Source organism: Stegodyphus dumicola, chromosome 2 (assembly GCF_044657685.1).
Source record: "Stegodyphus dumicola isolate Sdum_Otavi_A_Nest chromosome 2, ASM4465768v1".
In the NCBI taxonomy this organism is placed as follows: Eukaryota; Metazoa; Arthropoda; class Arachnida; order Araneae; family Eresidae; genus Stegodyphus; species Stegodyphus dumicola.
The window spans coordinates 55,993,055-56,015,797 of NC_140769.1; the positions used below are offsets into that span (position 1 = coordinate 55,993,055).

At 32.7% G+C, this 22,743-nt stretch overlaps 1 protein-coding gene across 1 annotated transcript in view; it reads left to right on the forward strand.

Annotated features, from left to right (window-relative positions):
* The window catches only part of LOC118183992 (uncharacterized), a 543,427-nt gene that overhangs the window by 367,020 nt on the left and 153,664 nt on the right, over positions 1-22,743 (forward strand). The window contains exons 117-121 of the mRNA XM_085809921.1: positions 3,523-3,656; positions 8,979-9,004; positions 10,038-10,421; positions 15,822-16,115; positions 18,603-18,744. Of these exons, the coding sequence (XP_085666047.1) occupies positions 3,523-3,656; positions 8,979-9,004; positions 10,038-10,421; positions 15,822-16,115; positions 18,603-18,744 (980 nt within the window). The remainder of the gene's footprint in view (positions 1-3,522; positions 3,657-8,978; positions 9,005-10,037; positions 10,422-15,821; positions 16,116-18,602; positions 18,745-22,743) is intronic.

Below are 22,743 nucleotides of genomic sequence, written 5' to 3' on the forward strand. Positions count from 1 at the left end.
ACTATTTTAATTCCTCAATAAAGAAATTTTGTGATTAAAATAGCTTGGGATAAAAGTTATCAGTTCTTCCACTTTTAACTAATTCAATTCCATAATAAGGAACATTTATGATTATATTAGTTTGTGATAAAATATATCACTAATTCAACATCATAATAAAGAAAATTTACGGTTAAAATGGTTTGTGATAAAACGTATCTCTAATTGCGTTTTTAACTAATTCATTTCCTTAATGAAGAAATTTTACAGTTAAAATGGTTTGTGATGAAATTTATCACCTTGTCTCCCTCCTTTCCTTATGTCTTTGTGGTTGTAACCGGAAGCAGGCTCGACGCCTATCCTAGAGGTACGAAATTTGAATCCCGGCAATGGCGATGTGGATTTGTTTAGTTTCCAACTTGGAAAAAAATTCTAAAAATTTTCGACAAACTGCGCTCGAAAAACACAACGGAATTTTGCATAGATTTGCTTACAAACATATTCAGAACTGGCGTCAGAGCCGTTTCGACCGCACCAGGTGGCAAAATTTATAGAATTTAGTAAGGCACTGGACGGCAGAATCTTGGAATAGAAGAGATTGCATTAGGTAACGAAAAGTCTAGAGCTAGTTCTAAGTATATTTAACAAAACACAATGGAAACTTGAGCAAAAGAACAACTTTAGTTTGGCGTAGATTTTGAATAAAACTCTAAAGCAACGGTTCTCAATCTTTTGACTAACGCGTATCATCTAAACAAAAATTGGAAAACTTTAGTACCACCATTACATTTTACAATGACTACTTTTTAATTTCTCAATAAAATATTAAAAAAATATTTTGACATTTGCAGAGCCTATTGGCTATATGTTTCAAATATGCACACATAAAAATATTAGACTGAAAATTGATTACCATTTTATAAGGTATTTCTCTCGCCTTCTTGGAGTGCCTTCGTGGTGTAATGGTCTGCACGCTCAGAGCGTCATTGAGAGGTTCGCGGTTCGATTCCCGGCGAAGGCGTTGCTCATTTTTCATCCCGCCTGCTTCCAAAAAAAAAATACCTAATGTCTCTACAATTTTAATTATCAAAATTTAAGTTAGAATACTTTAATTCTGAAATTTAGCTTGAAATTTGGGACTGTTTAAGGGAGATCAGTTTTTTTTTATGTCTAGTCTTATTTCACTTAGTTTTAACCGTAAATTAGGATCCAATTTCAATATCCATCTGTATTTATTTTTCGAATATAGCATGGAAGAAAATCTTTGTTAACACAAATAGGTTGTGCAAAAAGGCAATAAAAATTTAATAGCTTTATTTGAAATGCCTTTAAATTCTTTTTTTTTTGTTCGGCCAAAAGTTAACAAGTGTGTTATTCAGATAAAATAACATGCCGATTAATTTAGAAGTCAAAAAAAAAAAAAAAAAAAAAAAAAAAAAAAAAAAGCTCTAGTGAAACAAATTTATCACTATATCTTATCTCGTTCATTTGCGCTCTGGCAGCTGAGGATGATGGCTCGGTAAAACCATCGAACCTAGTCCTGTTAAAATATAAAATATAACGCTGACTTTTGTTGTTTGACTTCTAAAAAATTAATAAGTGTGTTATTTCTGAAATTTTCTGTTAGTTCGATCATAGGAAAGTTCTATCAAATTTTCTTTTTCTTTGCGAGATTTTTGAATTTAATAGTTAATAATAATTTGTTTCTTTGCGTACCACCTGTTTTTCTCATGCATACCACCAGTAGTATGTGTACCACCGGTTAAGAATCTTTGCTCTATAGTTTTTGGGAGGTTTCAGATACAGTTCCCTCTTCTTCAGGGGCGAAATAAGTTTTTGCCAATTGCAATAACCGTTTTCAAATCGAAGGATATGGACGGAGTAAACTGAATATTGAGCATAGCGCTATCTGGAGATGAAAATAGTAATAAAATGAAAAAAACTAGGATACTGCAGTTTTTAAAGCATTAGGAAAGGCTGGATTGAATTAATGTCATTAACATTTTACTATTAACTATCGGCTGGACAGCTGATCTACTACAGGTATAAATTCGTATCTGAATGAATGGTCCAGTCAATGTCATTAAGTAAAGAAGCTAAATTTTTGTGACGGTGAAAAACTTCAGTTAAATCCTTTTCGCCAGCTGAAGAAGTTTTACGCATCATTTTGCAGGGCAAAACAGCAAAACGGTTAAAATAGAAAACTTTGAAAACAGCTATAATAAATCATATTCAAAACGGTAGTAACTGCAAAATACCACAAAAGCAAAACACCGCTTTTATGATGTAGGAAAACTATAAAATATTAACAAATAATTTTAAATAAAGAAAATATCAAGCAGGAATTAAATAAGCGAGTCTTATTATAAATAAAATTGAAATGAAAACCCACCGGATTCCGAGAGTGAAAGAACCTAAGTTGAATGCAAAATGGGGATCCTCCCTTCCAAAAAAATGGTGCATGGAGACAAACGATCAAAATGTCAGGAAACTCTCGCAAATGAACGTTGGTAGCAAATAATCCAGTGGAAGACACGCCAAAAAAACACGTCAATGTAAAATTCCTCCTATTTTCAAAAAATATTTTAACTGCTCAAAAAGGGTAACCTGCGCCTGATCGCCCTCGAAATCTATGTCAATTTAAAGCTGCTTTTTAGCCTATCTTTAAATTTTAGATTGGCGTGTTTCTGTCCATAAGGCGCAAACTATTGCGTATTGTGATAATTATTTTGTTAAGAAAACTTTACGCGTAATTATATCCAAGAAATCCGAATATTTAATTGTAAATTTACATTAGTATAGTGCTATATGTAGGGGCCTGATATCACATGGTTCTGATGGAGGTTTAGATGGCGTACTTGGAAACTATAGTGATAATTAATAAAATATTTTCTATGATAATTAATAAATTATTTTCTATCTTTTCTCTGTTTAAGTAATATAACATGACTTTTGCTTTCAGTTGTAGAAATACTGCATGAAAATATTAATGTAACCAATAGAACAAAAACAATATTTTAAAGACTTTTGTATTTTAATTCCTTAGCAGAGAATAACATATTAATCTATTGAAAGATGTGTAGAATATATTAAACAGCTGCGTTTTGATTTGTTCGAAATAAATATATTGACTGCATTTCTAAAAAGGTTATAATTTTCATACGTAGTATACTTTTAAATATTGACTATATCAAAATTTCATTTTTATGCGAATAACTAAATGATTCAGTAAACCACAAGATTGTAAATTACATAGCATTTAAGATTTATACAAAGGAGGTTCCATCTTTTTATGTATTAAATCTTTTTCTAAGATAAACTAAAATAATTTCTGCATCTTTCGAAAAAATTTTCAAACAATCGGGTATTTCGACCCTAGAAATTCAACGAAAAACGTCAACTTTAAATTTTTAATGCATTTAACTGGGAGAAACTTTCGAGTTATCGAAAAATTTGAACAATTGCAATTCTACTGCATTTGCTTGACGTTATTCCGTAAAACTGATTGCATCCACAATTAATTCCATATTATTATTTCCACAGATGTTCCAAGATGGTGGATCGTGTTCATTGGTCATCCGGCAAACATATCCTGAAGACGAAGGCGTTTATACGTGCAGGGCCACCAATGCCAGTGGTCAGGCAGAAACCTCGGCTCGTCTGACTGTTGAAAGTAAGCCTTAAGCGCCTGACCGTTTCAATCAGTTTGTGAATCGTTTTACATGAACTATTTAAAGTTTCTTGAACTGTACATAATGTGTGTGGCTGTGTGTCAGAGGATACATGTTCGCGTTGATTTAATCTAAAAAATTTGTGCATCCTTAGAATAGATTTTATGTTACATAAAATCTGCTTTTTTGTGCTTTTTTCCCTCAAAATCATTGCAAAGTTATAAGGCAGTGTTCTTTTTTAACTTTTTATTTTCAACAAATCAAACTCATTCTCGATGATTTTGCTGAGAATGGATTAATACATTTTTTGTATAGATGTTTAGTTAAACTATAAGAATCATTAGCTGCGTAGTCGGCAATCTATTTTTCAAATAAAAATCATGTTTATTACCGTTGGAAAGTTTTGTCGAAGTAGTATGTAAATTTCGCTTTACGTACTTATATTTTAGTCTCTGTAATTCGTTAATTTTTTCTACATAAGTCATAGTTGAGATGTAAATATAAAATTTGTTATTTTTCTACCTGATAACCATTTTATTTTTAATTTTCTCCCTTTACATTCGGTTAATAAAATCAACCGTAAAATTTCCATTCTCAGTAAAACTAATGAACTAAACCGAAATATTAATTCTCCATGTGCATGCGATTTATTGTACTGATATCTCCTTCATAAAAAATAAGTACTTAACAACACCCGCGTCAACAACTTATTAACTGAGCTGCTGACGCGCGTGATCTTGACTGCTTAAAATTATGTATTGCAATTCAGCTTCTGAGGTGAACTATCTAGGTCAAGTCTTCAAGATATATTTACGTTTTTGTGAGATGGATAATATTTGGACTAGCAGAAGTACATTTTTTATTTCTTGGAGAAAATTATGGGATGGATCATCACTCAGTGAGTGCCATGAGGAATGAAGAGAGAAAACTGTTCCTGCCTTCCGAAGATCTGCCCTGGGAAAGGCCGGAACCAATGATGAGCTGCACGTGCTCTGCTTCCCATCTCACATAAGCCGAAAATAGATGGAGGCTTGTTGCCAGATTTGGACTTCAAGAGAGATGGCGGTTTCAAATTTCGCGGAGACCTGAGGAGCTGTGTTCACGTGTGAAATAATAATAAAAAAAAAAAGGATATAGAAAGAAAAACAAGGACCGTCGTGGTCTGCGTTATGTTGTGGGGCTCTAAATTCGCCCAGATCTTATCTTGTTTATTTGCTGTACTGTAACCAACGTTGCCAATTAAAAATTCAGTTTTCTAACCTTGCAATTAGATTTTGTCATTCTTTCAAAATTTTGTCTGTAATTTGTGTCTTTGATGTTTTAAATTACCTTCTACAAGGTTATCTAGAATGATTGTAAAAATGCTGATTTGTTTTAAAATATCATGAGTTGTTGCACTGAAATACGAGATTACCAGTGAGCTATAAAACAAATATAACTAAAAATTATCCTTTTGTAGAAAAACATCTCATTTATGCTGATTTGAATAAGTATGATTTAATTTGCTGTTCAATCGCAGACTGCCAGATTACTTGGATAATATCACTTATTTAAAAACTCTTGTCTTGATGCTTGATCTTTCATGAACCTAATTATTATTCCTAATTTTTAAAAGAAATAATAGGATATAAATCAAAAACATGAAACTGTAGGATTGCGTGTGTTTTTTTTTCCAAAACCTAGTGTTTAATTTACATAATAACTTTAACAACAGTGATTTCGTTCGTTAGTAGTGAAAGTTATTTTTCGTAATAATTAAATTTCAGAAAAATATTTTAATTCTTCTAATATATAATAATATCACATGCGTTACAATACAGGGTTTTTCCATGCATATGTACTCGCATTACATAAACGTGAGTGCTCTTTATAATACACTGCAATTGAACTCTACTTAATATTTGAATATCTCTATGAAGGAAAGAAACATATATCTTTATAATAATTTAATGGATAACTCTAGGACGAGGAAAACAAATTTTCTATGTATTTGTAGTTCTAAATAATAGCTTAAATAAGAACTTAAATTTGGTTTTCTATAACACTCACGTGCTTGTCGTAGCATGTGGTTGGCAGTCTGATTCATGTAACAAGATGTCATTCTGTGACGCACTCAAAATTGAGACAGTGGGAAGAATGTTATAATTCTTTAGCAATGAATGCCATCTTTCATAATAATTAATCCTCAGAAAAAATTAAAAATTTTTATACTGTTATCACATGCATTACAATACAGGACTTTTCCATTGCCTGTGTACTAGCATCATATTAATGCAAGATTAGGTACTTTGAGTATTCTTTCATTGCTATTTATTTAAATCTGTTGGTGAATAAAAATAAAATAACTTTATAATAATTTAAGGGATAATTTTAGACTGGGGAAAAGAAATTTAGCTCAAAAAAGAATTTAAGTTTGGTTTTTTATACTTACTCTCACGTGCTTGTCGTAACATGTGGGTGGCAAGCTGACGTAATAAGATGTCATTCTATGACATAATCAAGGTTGAGCCAGAAGGAAGAGTATTATAAGTTTCTTGATTTTATTTTTAAACACAGCTTCATGATCATTCCCGGTTAACTTTCACGTCTTGAAAGTTTTTGTCAGAATATATCAGTATAGAAGTTTTGCATTATTAGTTCAGTAAATTAAATATTTCTGAATTCCGGCAAGGAATTCCTTTCATTTGATTTTAGACTGTTTCAGTTTTCTGCAGCATATTTTTATCTAAGGGTTTGAAATTAAAATTTATGTTTCCTCCAATCTGCGTATCTTAAATGAAATAAATATATGCTGTTTTAAGAACCATATCTATCGACCACACTGAATGATTTTCATGCTAGTAGAAAACTGTTAACAATATTTACTGTCTCATTTTACATGTTAAAATTTTCCTTATAAAATTGCTTAATGTATATACAGTGTGTTAAAATGTTTTAGGTGGTTCATGTTTCGTTTACACTAAAAAATTCATCATTCTAGAAGTCTAACTACAATTTTAAATCGCAACAAAGTGCTTTGTGTTTCAAAGTGTTATCCATGTAGAAAATTTACTTATCAACATTTCTAACTTAAAAGTGTTCTGTTTGACATTAAGAATTTCTGTGCACTTTATAATATCACCTTCAAAACTAGTCTGAATGTAATAAATAATAAGGGATAAATCATGACACATAAATAAGAAAAAATACTTTATTTTCACTATATTTACAGAAAAAATTTAAACATTATTAAAACTACAAAAGATACTGTAAGAATTTTAATATAAAGTTGTTAATAACAGAGGAGTTACCAATTCTTAAAAGGAAAGAAATATTGTAAGAAATACACTTAAATATTTCAAATGAACGGCTTAACATAAAATAAGAAGACTAGATGCATTTCTTTTTACCTTATACCTTACTTGAGCATCTATGGATTCATTGACTGATAAGAGACCTTTCTATACTTAATTTTTCACGTTTTGCATTTTTTAAATGAGCGCGGTGCATTTAATTACATAAAAGAATTTATCAGATATTACTGCTGCCCCTTTTTAAAACAACTGCAGCTAATATCCTCAGTAACTAGGACTTTCAGAAGGGTTATATAATTTAAGATGTAAAAAGCAATTTAGCTCAAAGCTATGAGATCATCCTCAAATAAAGTTTTGTAATGGTATTTACAACAAAATTTATCTATCTTCCTGCTTTTGCTTGCCAAATAGCGACAACTTGGCAAGATAAGCAAGCCTTTAAGTCACTGAAAATTAGACATTACTGTGAGTGAGACTCATCTCTACTTTTATCGAGCAGTCCCAAAATACAGAGCCTAAAAATGTCTATGACTCCTCATCTGAGCATTTGAGTTTACACAGAACTATCTAAATACTCAATCAAATGGCTCACGCTTAAGTCTCTGTTAGCACGGGACCCAAGAAAGGAAAAGACACGAGACCCTTGATTGTTATGTGACGTTTACAGCATTAGTGATTCACAGTATCCTGTTTTCTTTGGCGATTTCAGGGCAGCTTTCTTTCTGAGTCATACAACGTGGGGTGTTATTATAGAATAGGATTCCCCCTGTTTTTCCATTACTCAGAGACAACTTTCTTCCTGTCTGGTAGTGACAACGAATGACAAATAGCACATACTGTCTAGCACTTTTAAGTGATGTAATCTTTTTACTTTTGGAAGTTGTGAAATTAGTTTTTGTTTATTTAGTCTGAAAAGGAAAATACTTACCTATTTGTCTTCTGAGTTATTTAGGTCAATATAAACTCCACTGAAAGTGTTCATTCGTATTCGAAAATTTTAGTGCTCCATTTTATTGGCACAGGACTTCTTGTGTCTTTTACCTTACAAATGAACTGATAAGCGAATTCTTTCTATCTTATCTTTTGCTATATGCCCTCTTTTTCGTATATTTATTATGTACCTTTGCGAGCTAACTATTTGCACAGTTTAAATAAATAACTATTATTAAGTTTAAATAATAATAACAAGTTTAAATAAATAACTATTATAAGATACTTTTGAAAACTGAATTTTAAAAATTTCTTTATTTTGGTTTCGTATTTTTCTCCTTTTAATAATCCACATTTTTTACATTTATTAAACTAAATTCTAATTGTAAGAAATTTTTGGTAAACTGATTGACTAAAATAATAAAGAACCATTTTTTCTAAGAGGCTGGTATTTGAATGTAACTGGCACATGGTTACTATTTTGAATTTGATCATAAAATTGCATCAGTTGAATAAACGATAATTTAACAATTTTACAAAACTGCCATTAATTAATGTTATCAAAATAGTTTTCAATACCTCGTTACCAATCTTTCTGCTGACTGTTCTAGATCAAAAAATATTTAGTGTGAAAATAGTTTTATCGGAATAAGTTGACTAGAAAATAATTTCGATCACACATACAAATAATTTTCATAACTATTATTTGACTATATTATTAAAAACATTTCAAATACTGACAGTCCCTCCAGCTCTCTCTTCAAAATCATATCTTCCAATGAAATTTGAATATTTCTTAAAATTTAGGTGCATTTACAAACAGACGCGTTTTAAGATGACATTTTTTGGGTAGAGTATACATTTAAAAATCATGTTCTATCGTTCTTAAATCTCCTTCTGGCTTATCCTATTTAATTCTAGGATACTGTATCATTATTCCTTGGTAATTAAAAAAAAAGAATGTAATTCATTGTGTTAATCGAAGAGTAACAGATACTCTTTTTTAAACTCTTAGATATCAATAGGTACTTAATCAAACACGTTAGAGAAGGGGGCAAATCAAGTTTATTTTAAAACTTGCTGAAGCTTTTTTCTCGTGTTTAAGTTCAATGCATGAAAAAAAGAAAGAAAGTATACTCGTTATACAAAGGGTTGGTTCTTGGGGAGCATATAACACAGTTAGGAAACAATAGCTACCGACATGATGATTTCTATTTATACTTCTTAATGTAGGGTAATCTAGATTCTGGGGGCATGCAATTTCGTCAACAAAAATTGATCTCCTTTTCACAAAAGGCTTCATCATTTAGAATCTTTATCTAATGAATATCGGGTAATTCTTCTTCTTATATGAAGGAATTAATTTTCTGTTCGCTAATTTTAAATTGCATTAAATTGTAATAGACATTATGCATTAGAACATTTTTTTTTACTTGGATTAATACATTTTCGGAGTACAATACATTTACATTTACACACATACAGAACAGTAAAATGTATTGTTACTGAAACTATCTGAACTCTTGTTAGTGAAATTAATAAAATAAAATATTAAATTAAATTTTCAAAGGTAAATGGGAAGATCTGGAAGGAAAGGGAATCTGATTTTATTTTCGGATACTTTACTTAATTAAAATGATAACTTGATATGCATCTAGGTGCTGCTGTTAACATACTAATATTATACATATAACTGTAATGGCATTTGTTAGCTGTTATTTAGAAAAACAACGAAAAGTCCTTTTTTTTCACATGTAGTTATTAGTTAAAACACTTTAAATTTCCAAAAGATATTTTGGAAACAGACAAACTTATAAGCGTGTTCTGCCTACCATTTTTACACATTTCAAATAGACCTGTTTCCTATAAAATTCAACATTCCTAATTATTCAAATTTTTATGACATGATTATCAAATTAAAATTAACTTAATTATACATTAGTTTCCAAACTTACAGTCTAGCAAAACTACTAAAAATATATCTATCAAATTAAAAAAAGCTGATTTGTAATAAATACTACATGATAACTAAGAGAGGTCTAATATTTAGCTAATGAGCAAATAAATAATGTATTATGAAAATATCTTAACTGCTAAGAGCATGAGTTGGATGAATGCTTGGTTTTTAATATGCAGATCTGCGAATAAATAACGTTAACTATAGAAACCTTTCTGTTTCTTTCAGAAAAAATTCCTCTGCAAGAAGTGGTTCCTTCCAAAGATAAAGTGGCAAAAAAACAAAAAACAAAGCCAGAAGAAGAGAAACCCACTCCACCGAAGTTTGTCAAGCAGCCTAAACCTCAAACAGTAAAAGAAAATGAAAAAGTAGTTTTGGAATGCAAAGCAACCGGACATCCGGCTCCTAAACTTACCTGGTATAAGAATGATGCTCCTCTTCAGTCTTGCAGGCTTTACAAAATTACGACCAAAAAGGATAAAACTAGTGTACTTGAAATATCTTCCGCTGGACCGGTGACTGACATTTACACATGCAAAGCTGTAAACACTGCTGGAGAAGCTGTTACATCTGCGACAGTCATTGTAAAAGGTAAACTCTTTTTTTTTTAATCTAGCTTAACAGCATACATAATTCTTATCAAAAGCAAAGCGTCTTATTAGTCCTTGCTTTACAAGTTCAATAGAATTTAGAGGGAAAGTATTACGTTAGCACAACACATTATCGCGTTTATGATGCTTTCCAGCTACTAGTTCACGGTTTAATTCTTGGACATCCTAGATTTTGCAGTTGTTAGAAGCACGATCACAATTCCTTGAACAACTAATATTGGTTTACTTTATAACAACATTGTGCAGTCTAAACATTATGTATTTTCGGTAAGATTCTTGCAGATTTTAAAGAAGTTCACAAAGTTGAACTAAGCTTAAATTCAGCACTTGTGTATCACTGGAACAGTTGTTGCGGAAGAGCAACTCCTCAGCAAAATTGAAAATAATTTTCTTTAAGTATATAACTTCCAATCACTAAAAATAAAAGAATGGTATTTGGTAGAGATTGATACTTCCATGGCAATTAACACACGTATATTCTGCAAGCAGTTGAATCACTTCGGTTTAAGGAAAACACCACTAAGTAGATATTAGGAGAACAATGTGTGAAGACCTACGGGATAACAGTTAGAAATTCGTTTGCAATAAAAGTTTGTTGAATTACCTGAAGAACACGGAAACGATGAGCAGGTGTTCAATTTGTAGAACAAAAAACGACTGAAACAACAGCTGAAAGCAGTTTCTAGAGGGCAATGTAGTAGTCGAGAAACCGATTTGCAGTTCACCAAGCAATAATTGTAGATAGTCATTTCGTATATAATCGAAAAGTACTTTTTTCTGCAACTGGATTTCACATCGAGTAATGGAATAGTTTATCTAAGTTCTGTCATTGATTAATCCAAGTATAATTCTGTAAATCAAGCAGAAAATCGAGAAGATTCTTGAGCAAGAATGTTCATTTGGAGTTGGTAATATCTTTCTGCTGCAGTTATATCCTCACTTTTTGAAACTCACAAGCTTTTATTGTCACACTCAAATGCCGGTAACTCCTCGTCAATCCTGCAGCACGTTGAGTAACGTAGTGCAAGTTTGAAACTGGCGCGGTGTCATCCTTATCCAGAAGATCTTGATTGGACTACTGTGGGATAAAAAGTTTCCTTCTTCGAACGAGTCATGCGGGGGTGCCCGTGCCATGACGGGGAGAAATTTCCGTCGTTGTGACCATTTCGGGCTCGATCCAGAAATAAAGCCGTTGGTTGAATCACGCCACCTGGCAGTCCCGGCTGGAAACTGCTGGGTTAGTTAAATATAGCAATCTCCGCTAGCAACTAAGTATAACTCTGCATCCTTCCCTGACTCACCCTTACGCTCTCTTTCTCTCTGAAGAAATAGCATTTGTGGGCCACCATTTTGTCTCTAAATTACCTCATCTCCCTCTCGACTAGTAGTCAGAATCCCGTTTTAGCAAATCAGCCTCATTTTATGTCATCCTTTCAAACTGTCCTGCAAGAGATGTTTCAGATTGCAGACTGCGTATTTCACGATAATAAATGGGATTCGTTAATACTGCCAGCAATTTAAAAAAGAGTTGAAAGAATGATTATTTCACTCTTGGTTCTTTTTTGTATAATCAGAAAAGCGTATACTCTAAATCTTCGAGTAATATTCTCTCCCTGCGTGCGGGTTGAATGTAGCTGAGTGAAACTTTTATTCTCTGATCTTGCATAAAAGATCGTTTGTTTCGTAAATTAAAAGCGATACTGAAAGTAATTAATAAGTTATTTTTCAAGATGTCATGTTTACAATTCATGATAGATGAAACCTTAAGTTATAATTGAAATGAACAATTCTGTGGTATATAATATATGGGAAGGAATTAAATTCATGAATTGTAGAAGAAAGGAGGTGCTTCCAAATTTTTAGTATTGTGATTTAATTTTTAAATACGAATTAATTAATACAAATTTCCTCTGAAAAAAAAAAAGAGAAATAGAAGCAAAAATCTTTGAGTAAAACAGTCTATTAATGATCCAGTAATAAATATATATTTGTTATTATTAACAATTAATTAATAATTATAAATAAGTTTATACATTAGCATATCAAAACAGAACTTTTTGCAACCCCGCAGTATTAGGTGATGATCCATATTTTATGAGCCACCGTTAGAATATTATTTGGTTGTTCTTATTTATACGATACTTAAATATGTTTTATTATTTATTATTTATAATAAGTAACAGAAGTTAGTTTAAACAGATGTAAAAACTTATATACTGAAAATCAGCGAACGTGAATAGACTTTGATCTCAATTAAATGTATTGCACATATCAGAACATGCATAAATTTTTTTCGTTCGCTATCGGTATAATAACAGTAATCTTTCAACGTATATTGGCAAAGTACATTGAAAGATTATTATAAATTATATTTATAGCCTCAAAGATTGCCAAACTGTAGTTACACTTGTGCTAATGCTTTTGTGCATTATAATGTTTATTAATTATCGCATATCATTAGTGATAGTTTTATATTCAAAATACTTTAAATTCATTTAAAAGTTTAGAGATTATAATTTACATAATCATTAAATTATTTTCGCGAAATCGTTTTTGTTATTGCTCTTCTTTTAAACGAGAGCACGATAGGTATGTAGCTGATGAATGATTTAATCCGATCACGCAGTTGGAACTGAATACAGATTTCGAATTATAAAATGAAAGAAAAGCCCCACTTATTTAATGCATTACCTTACACAGTTCCGTATTCGAATCCGACGCCCAGACGGGAAAGTGATTAGTGTACCGTACTAAAAAGCTTGGGTTCGAATCCCGGAGAAGGCATGGATGTAAATTGTCTGCCCCTTCATTCGAGGTAATGGTGGCCGCCTATTAAGTGCCTCCATATTAAAATGACCACTGCTTCCTTGTGGCCTTAATAGTGGTAAAAGCTTAAAAATAGCCAGTGCCCGCCATAAAAAAAAAAATCGAATATAGGATTTTCTGCCCGAAGATGGTGCTTTACGAACTAAATTATGCAGCTATGTAAACCATCTTCGGATAATTTCCACATAACCTTGCGATCTTTTGTCATTTAACTTTGATATGATTTGATCCATCCGTAATGCGACCAAGTACTGCAATGATCCAATCACTAAGATGAGTGATTATCTTAGAGAATTAATTGCAATGATATGATGTGCATGTATAAAGTAAATGAGATTGAAAACTTTACTGATGAGCAGAATTTAGTGGCTACGTAAAGTAAAGAGTAGTTGCAAACTGAAGCTCTTAAACTTGACAGACAAATATGTTGATGGCATCAGATGCCGAAAATTATGTACAAAGATTAAACTCCTCTGTGAAGAAGGGATTTCTATTTACACTCTTAAGTATTCTATAAAACTGAAAAGATGAATTCAGATTTCAGTTAATAAAATATTTCAAGCTAACGTCAAACTGATCCCTGAATAGTAGTTCACGAAAGAGCTTATTCACAAAATATTGTAAATCCTTAAATAAAGTAGGAAGAAGAGCAGGAATAACCCACATTCATTTATTCTACCGTACCTAAAGCTTTTCTATGATATCATTCTAAAATAATTTACATATTCTATAAAAGATACGGGCGTAGTTTAGAAACAAGAATTCTATAAAAGATACGGGCGTAGTTTAGAAACAAGGAAGAAAAACAGGTAACCTAGGACTGTAATAGGTAGTTAAAACACTTATAAGATCTTAAAATATCTACTTTCATTAATTATTGGGAATAACTATATTTGCACTCTCTTGATTTTAGCTCCATCAGAATTCTTAAAAGAATGTTTGTAAAAGCTACTCGAACTTATTAAATCAATATTTACGTAAGAAAGACAAATTATCTTCCAACATAATTTACTACAGTTTTTCCCAATTCGTTACCTCTGTTTTTCGTGTTGTACTTGCATAAATTTCAAGGTTGTTTACTGTTATGTGCTTGTTAATCGGTTACAAAATATAGTCATATTTCTGTCGATTACCGAACTAAAACTCTTGTATAAATAATCGGTTGTGAGAGATTTGACATTTGTCAAGCTAATATGTTTCACCTAATTCCTATTATTTCCTTGCTGTTATTACTGAATATTTTGTCAAAGAATGTAAAAATTAAATTTGCCGATTACTAAAATATTAGTGCAACATAGTTAGTTATATTGCATACAGTATTGAGTATGGAGCCTGGTGTTTAAAAGCATTGCAGTATGCAGCACTAAATGCATGTATGTACGTAACATTAAACTATCAATTCATATGGAAACCTAAGATTTATAGCATTAAATTCTACAGCCGAGTAGACTGACACAAAGCTTAACGCCCATCTTAGTGAAACAACTGTTTTTATATGAAGATTTAAATAAACCTTTTTATTAAAACTTTAACTTAGCAATAGCACAGCTCGTACTTTACAAACTTAATCACCGCAATTTGCGGGATTTAAATTATTGTGCAATTTAAAAGTAAAATTTAAAACAAGTAACACCGGAAAGTTCTATAGCAAATTCCTAAAATTAGCTTTGTGAACTTTGGTTCAGGATTTTAAATGTGCGAGCAAAACGGGTAGAAAAAGACTAAAGCCGATGTGGTCTTTGAACTGGGTGAGAAAAACCACGAAGGTCAGCATTGCTGCTCAAAACTTCCTTTCCTAGCTTCAATAAACGTTAACAAGTTAACTAATTTGCATCCTGGTGAGAGCACGCAAAATTAGAAGTGACGGTAGAGAAGAAAACAATAATATAATGGGTTAATTTACTCCAAACTTTACAAATGTTCAATGGTTAATTTGCTGAAGCATTTGATTAGAATGTATAAGCTAATGTTAGTAATTAAAAATATTATCTTAAAATGCAATTTTTTACAGTTTATTAAAACACTACGGGATGCAACTATCGCATTCACCTGAGTATAAAACGATATTATATTCAATCCTGCACTTTTAATGGCGTTTCGTTACTCAGGACGAGGAAGTATTAATATGTTGATGGTGTTCGCAAGATAAAGAGGTAGATAAATACTACGCATTGAAGCAACACTAAACGGATATCACTTCTCTTAAGTGAAAATTTAAGAGGTAGCAGCGAAATTATAATATATTTTCTAAATGTTAGGCTACACATGTTAATCGATGCAATTTTTAGAATAGCATTATTAAAAATATATATCTATGTGGGCAAACACGGTACTTATCGATGAATCGTTCTTGACTTATTCCTAATCATCATGCTCCTAAATTCTTGATTTATCCCTAATCATCGTGCCCATTAGTAATTAATTATGCTTTCTTTTGAAAGCTTTTAGACAACTTTAGAAATTATAAGTCAGTAAATTAATTTCAGATTAATTAGTAATTAATTAATTTTTGTCAGGGTAAGATTTTAGAAATAGATATTTGTATTTCTTTTAGAAATCGGCCGACCACCCAAATTTACAGAGCCTCTGCAGCCGGTCTCGGCAGTTGAAGGCAGCAAATTGGTTCTCAAATGTGTCGTCACAGGATTTCCTACCCCTGAAATCAAATGGTACAGAGAAGGCAGAGAACTACGTCCTACGCGGGATTTTCGTCCTTCCTATGATGTGCAGACCGGCGAAGCTACGCTTACCATACCAGAGGTGTTCCCTGACGATCACGGAACATTCACTTGCACGGCTGTCAACCAGTATGGAAAAGACGCCACTACGTCTACCCTCACTGTCACAGGTGAAGAACACACATATCTAAGTGATTAAAATGCGTATAGATTAATGATTAAACACGAAATATTGGGTTTTAAAGCTTGTTTCTAGATATTAACATTATAAGACTTATTTCTGCTTTCTTTTATCATATACAAAATGTATTTTATGCACTTTTTAAGCTAAAATTAAAATAAGTGTAATGGCGTTTGTAGTTAGCGCTAAATTATTCCAATTTTTAGAAATTTAGAAAATTCTGAAAGAAAGAAGAAATATCTACTTTGGGCTATGTTAGAATACCTTTAGAACGATATTTGGAGATACGATTTTCAGAATGCCCAAAGACTAAATGAATGTCCACTACCAGTACAGTCGATGTTAATAAAATTTTACTTCATGGTATGAACGGAAACTATTGTGAGTTTTTTTATGCGAGAATAAATAAACTAGTTATTTATATTACATTATGTGAGCAACTTTGGGAAAAATAATAAGAAGTGACCAACCGCTTATTATTATTATTAGTCCAAAGGGGCTTTCTTCCTGAAGGACTATTGTTTTCATTTTGCGATTTTGCGTTGGTTCACTATAAATGTCCGTTTCACTTTTCAAACTGTTGCCACCAAATGTTAGAGTCTTGCATTATATTTGAAGAAATTAAATAATGAAAAATCTCCATAAATGTTTGTCTATTTTTCACATTGTGATAAAACAACGGCACATAGAGCCATCGAATTTTAAATGACGTAATCCTACTGCGAATATGAGCAATGTGGAAGCCCAAATTTGAAATTTGGAATTTGTTTTATGATTGATTTCATATTTTGTAAATCTTTAACGAATTTTTGATTAACAAACTCAAAGAGTTCAAAGCGAGCAATGGCAACGTTGTACAGAAAAAACATTTTAATCTCCAGCGCGTGAGACTGCGTATAGGAAATTCTAATATGCTCAAATTAAAAACTATTTTGCGATATTGCTCTTGAACAGAATTTTGGTTTAACTGAGGAAAACGTGATATTTAATAAATAAAGGTAACAGACAAATATTTAGTAAATAAAGGTAACAGACAAAATGTTAAAAAACGCCCCTTTGGACGTAATTTAAAATGTGAAACCTTTCAGATTTTTATTTTTTAATTTTCATTTTATATATTTCTTACTTCGTTGTACGAAGCAACGGAAGAATTGTAATTGCGAAAAACTTCGAGTATCATCTTTCAACGGAAATATCCGTTTTGACCGCTTCCCTATCCATTTGGACAATTTTTTTGCATGACGTCTGTACGTTCGAACAGAATAAAGGGCTCTTGCTTCCAAAACGGATTGCCAAGTGCATTTGAAATGGATTCAAAAGGGAATTTTTCCTGACGTCTGTACGTACGTAAGTACGTATGTATGTATCTCGCATAACTCAGAAAAGATTAGCCGTAAAAATGTTAAAATCTTGTATATACTACTGCCATAACATCTAGTCATGCACACCTTTCCTTTACTGCATTCGGCAAAAACCAAACATATACATATATATAATATATATATTTATAATTATTTGACAAATATTGCGTTTACGACTCTCAGTGAATGTCAGAACGAAATTTGTCTTGCCTCTCTTATTAATCGACCAAGTATGGAGCTTCAAAACACTTTTCCCTTGACAAGTTCAGGTATAAAGCTCCAGACAAGGGAGATTAAATTTTTTGCATAATTGTTTAAATTTTTGCACAATTACTTCCCTTGTTTACTTTCTTAATTCCAATCAGTGTCTTAGTATCTTAGTTTTTGCAATTTCTTCTTTCAAATCATTGTCTTAATATGTTAGACTTTTTGCTTTTACGTAGTTCATGTATTAATTTACTTTGTAAAATTCGGGTCTTATTGCTGATGAGTTGGATCTAACAATACTTTTAAACTTAAATTATAATTTAGCAGCACTTTGCGTTAATTTATTCTTTTAGTACTAGCGTGCTTTTTCTGAACTCGTTGACTACTTCTTTTCTCTTTATATAGTATATATATATATATATATATATATATATATATACATATACCCCCTTACAATGCTTAAAAATCCTTACTCTGCCTTTATTTTCACAATCGTTGGTCACATACTTCTAATTACAGAAGTGTTTTAAATGACAAAAGCATTCATGTTTTGGCAATGTGAAATTTAAAAAAAAAAAAAAAAAAAAAAAAAAAAAAAAATGTCAAATAGCAAAATCTAATCTTGTGATTTTCCGTTTCCAATACTTATATTTGAGAAAGTCGTATCCTCGTTATGAAAAAAATAAAATTAGAAGTTTCACATCCGTACGACAGAAACTGACCAGTATATTTAATTTCAAAATTTGCATTTTTTATGTGATTTTCAATTTGCTTTGAGGAATAGATTAATTAATTTAGAATAATTTGTGGAAATAAGTTTAAATGAAGTGCAGAAAAATACGTATAATTTAATAGGCTGTACTGGGACGTCATGTAATTAATTTTTTTTTTTTTTTTGCATTTCCCAGAGGATATTGTCATGATCGAAAAATCGGATTTGTATGAAGCTCCGAAATTTGAGAAGCCATTACTCCCTATGACCGCACCTGAGGGAGAACCGCTGGAAATGAAAGTGAAAGCTACTGGTACACCTTTGCCAATGTTAACATGGTAAGACACTTCTTTAGAAAGAAAACTGTTAGTAAGAAATAATACGAAGAACTTTCTTTAATACAAAAGATGTTTTTAGTATTCTAGTAGCAGACAAAATAGTGCCTTATACTTTTTTCATAGCTTTTGCACCTATTTCAAAACATAGCCATATCAAAATGGCTTCTCGATGCGATGACATATGCATCGAATCGCATCTACTATATTTGGGTATGCCAGTTTTAGAAAATAGTTATATCCAAGATTTAATATATAAATTATTTGTGTAATAATAATATTCAACAACTAATTAGACTCAATTAACTTATTAAAGAAGAAAGATATCAGACAAAACATCAGATATAGTTTCTTCCAAAACCTCAAACTGGTAATGGTAAGTTTATTTTTTGCAATAAGTTTGCAGTTCATATGTTGGAATTTTATTGTTAAGCGTGATTAAGTAACATTTTTTTCCAGTAAACGCCTACTCATGGCGATGGGGCTGTTTGGTGTCTCGCAACTAGACATAAATTTAGAGAAATAATTCGTTCAAAGTTTAGAATTTTGTGAAAGAAAAACTTTATCCTGCATCGAAATTTCTAGAATAAATCCGTAGACGATCTGAGTGCATTAAAACTTTGAGCGTGCGCAGTGAATGTACTAAATTCACTTTGAAACAGATGCAATGAATGACAATCATGCGCAATTTTAAAACATAAAAACAATACCTAAATTAATGTTAAAAATTTGATTTATTGAAAGTACGGGAAAGCACACTGCCCAAGGATGCCTTCATGAAGGACTTTCTAAGAGAAACTGGCTCGTATACACGTTACACATGGCGGCGAAGTTTTAAAAGATGTCTCGGAGTAGGAGTCAGTTGATGGGATTTTTTTTTTATTCCTTTTGTCTTCTCTTTATCGAGAGGATGAAACATTTGATATTGTCGATAAACTAAAGAACAGTTATATTAAATGCTATCCTTATCCAAATCTGCAGTTATATCATTAACATGGAAAACAAAAGAAAAGTAGAGAAATAACTCAAGTCAATATGTGTATTACATACTTCATTACGAAGTATGGTATTCTAAAACCTGAGTTAAAACTCGGGTTAAATTCTAAAACCTTCTTTAAATCGTATTGGAAGCCACTGGTATTTACAATATTAAAGAATAATGTGTTTTGTAGTAGCATACTTTATTCTGCTTTGTTCCATACCACACCTGAGAAACAATCTTCTATATTATACTTAAAAAATCACTTGTTATGAAGCCATATTAAAATGTGCTATAAATACGTAATATGCGTATAGAAAATTTTAATTATTTGGCAAAATACACTCTTTTGCAAAAAATCGAAGCACCGAGAAAGAATTTTGCGATCGTGATGAAATTTGGTATACAAAAACATCTGGATCGAACATGCAAATGATCAAAGTTTCAAGGCAAATGAACAGGAATTGTGATCATAGCGCGCATTTCTAGGGCATAATTCGCAAAGTATAAAACCAGTAACAGAGGCGGAAAAACTTATCTTTTTTTGTTATTGCCATTATAATTCTGTAAAGAAGCAACTAAAGATGCCATTACGACGATATCGAAGACCTTACAGACAATTAAACGACTTTGAACTTGGTCGGATTGTAGGGTTGCGTGAAGCTGGGTGGTCATACTGTGCAATAGGCCGTCACCTGCAGCGTACAGACACTGCTGTGCGAAGATGTAGGCAACAATGGTTGCTACAAGGAAATTGCCGACGAAATGAAGGCTCTGGAAGACCAAGGATCACAAATGCGAGTCAAGATAGGATGATTGTTCGCCAGGCCCGAACCGCCCCAACGGTATCATTGTCGACTATTCGACGCACTACAGCCACGTCTATACCTCCCGTGGTACCATCCACCATCTCACGCGCTTGTCTGAGGAGAGGTTACCTCACAGAGGCCTTTAAGACGTTTCCTTTGATTCAACATATCGAGCAATAGGCCGCCACCTGCAGCTTACAGACACTGCTGTGCAAAGATGTTGGAAGCAGTGTCTCCACAACATCGGCGGAGTCTTTTGGAGTGGTGTCGCAGCCGATCATCATGGCTGCCATCAGACTGTAATCGTATAGTGTTCAGCGATGAATCCCGCTTCACTCTTGAAGCAGATGACCACCGTGTTCGTGTCTGGAGAGAACGGGGCCAACGGTCCCTATCAGCCTTTGTTTCACAAAGACATACAGCCATAACCCCTGGTGTGATGGTGTGGAGCCTTATTTCTTATGATAGCAGACTCATCTTCAGTCATCCTCCGTAAATCTTTAACAGCTTAACGATATGTTGATACAATCCTACGGCCGATTGCATTACCCTTCATGGCACGTCATCCTGGGGCCATTTTCCATCAAGATAATTCCAGGCCACATACCGCTCTGTCTCCGTGCGGTTGATACTCTTCCTTGGCCAGCACGATCACCAGACCTTTCATCAACCGAACATGCCTGGGACATAGTAGGCCGCCAGATTCGGGCACCACAAAACATCGGATATCTGGAGCGACAATTGATGAATGCCTGGCAGAATGTGTCACAGGATGACATCGGAACCTCTACCACTCCTTGCCTCGACGAATTCAAGCATGCATTACCGCCAGGGACTGTTCGACCAACTACTAATTTGAACACTCAATGGGTGCTTGTGAGTCGTGAACAGGTACTATGACCTTGATTTTTTGATCATTTTATTTTCTGTGTATGAGCTATACACATATTCAATTTCATCAAAAACAACCACTTCCTTCATGGTGCTTCGATTTTTTTGCAAAAGAGTGTACTTGAAAATGCTAATATTAGGCACACTAAATTTGCAGTGGAATTAGACACCAAGAACTGCAATTAAATATTACGTTCTTAGATATGAAACAACAGCAACAATTAGGTAAATGTCAGTTTTTTATGAAAAAGTAGACGAGGGCTATTTGCCTTTCAGAAATTTTTCAAAGTAAAAAAGCTGGATTTTTGTTACACTGGAGAAAAGCCATGGAAACGTCTAATATGATCTATCTAACGCCGTGAAATGACTTGGACGAAACCTCCAATGTTTATTTCCTCCAAACCTTTATTTCTTCAATCGGTACCCTGCTAAAAATGCCCCGTAGAAACCCATAAAATTTTTTTACGGGGCCTACGGGTACCTATACAGCTCTGAGGGTACTCGTAGGCCAAATCCCCGTAAAAACCCACAGACAGAAACCCGTACAACTGTACGGGTACCCGTAGGCCAAATCCCCGTAAAAACCCATAAAAAGAAACTCGTACGTTTGTACGGGTACCCGTAGGCCAAATACTCGTAAAAACCCATAAAAAGAAACCCGTACGATTGTACGGGTACCCATAGGCCAAATACCCTTAAAAACCCATAGAAGAAATTTGCACGGCGGTACGTTTACCTGTAGGCCAAATACCCGTAAAAAACCTGTAAACAGAAACCCGTACGACTGTACGGATACGAGTAGGCCAAATCTCTGTAGAAACCTGCATAACTGTAGGCACTATAAACAAAATCCCAGTAAAAAGCCCATAGCCAAAAATCAGAACTTTATGTGCATATCCATTGGCCAAATTTTCATTAAAAAAATGAATATTCCGTAGGTCTATGCCTTGTAAAAACCAGTAAACAAAAGCATGTACACCTATACAGGCACCCATACGACAAATCCTGTAAAAACCACTACAAAAAAATCCACAGACCAATAAAGGTACCTCTTGAAAAATCGCTGCACAAAACAGAACCAATAGCATTATATATAGTGGAGTATCCATACATAGAATGGTACATAGAACGGGTATCCATATACAGAATCCCTATAAAAAACAATACACAAAAATGGAACTGTAAATCAAATTTCCATAAAAACATAAACCAGCAGAAATACATAATTAGTACTGATGAAATGTACAGAACTAAATGGCGGAGAAAGCATGTAAAGTAATTTTAAATAAAACTCAATGCGAATAAATAAAAATTTTAAAATAT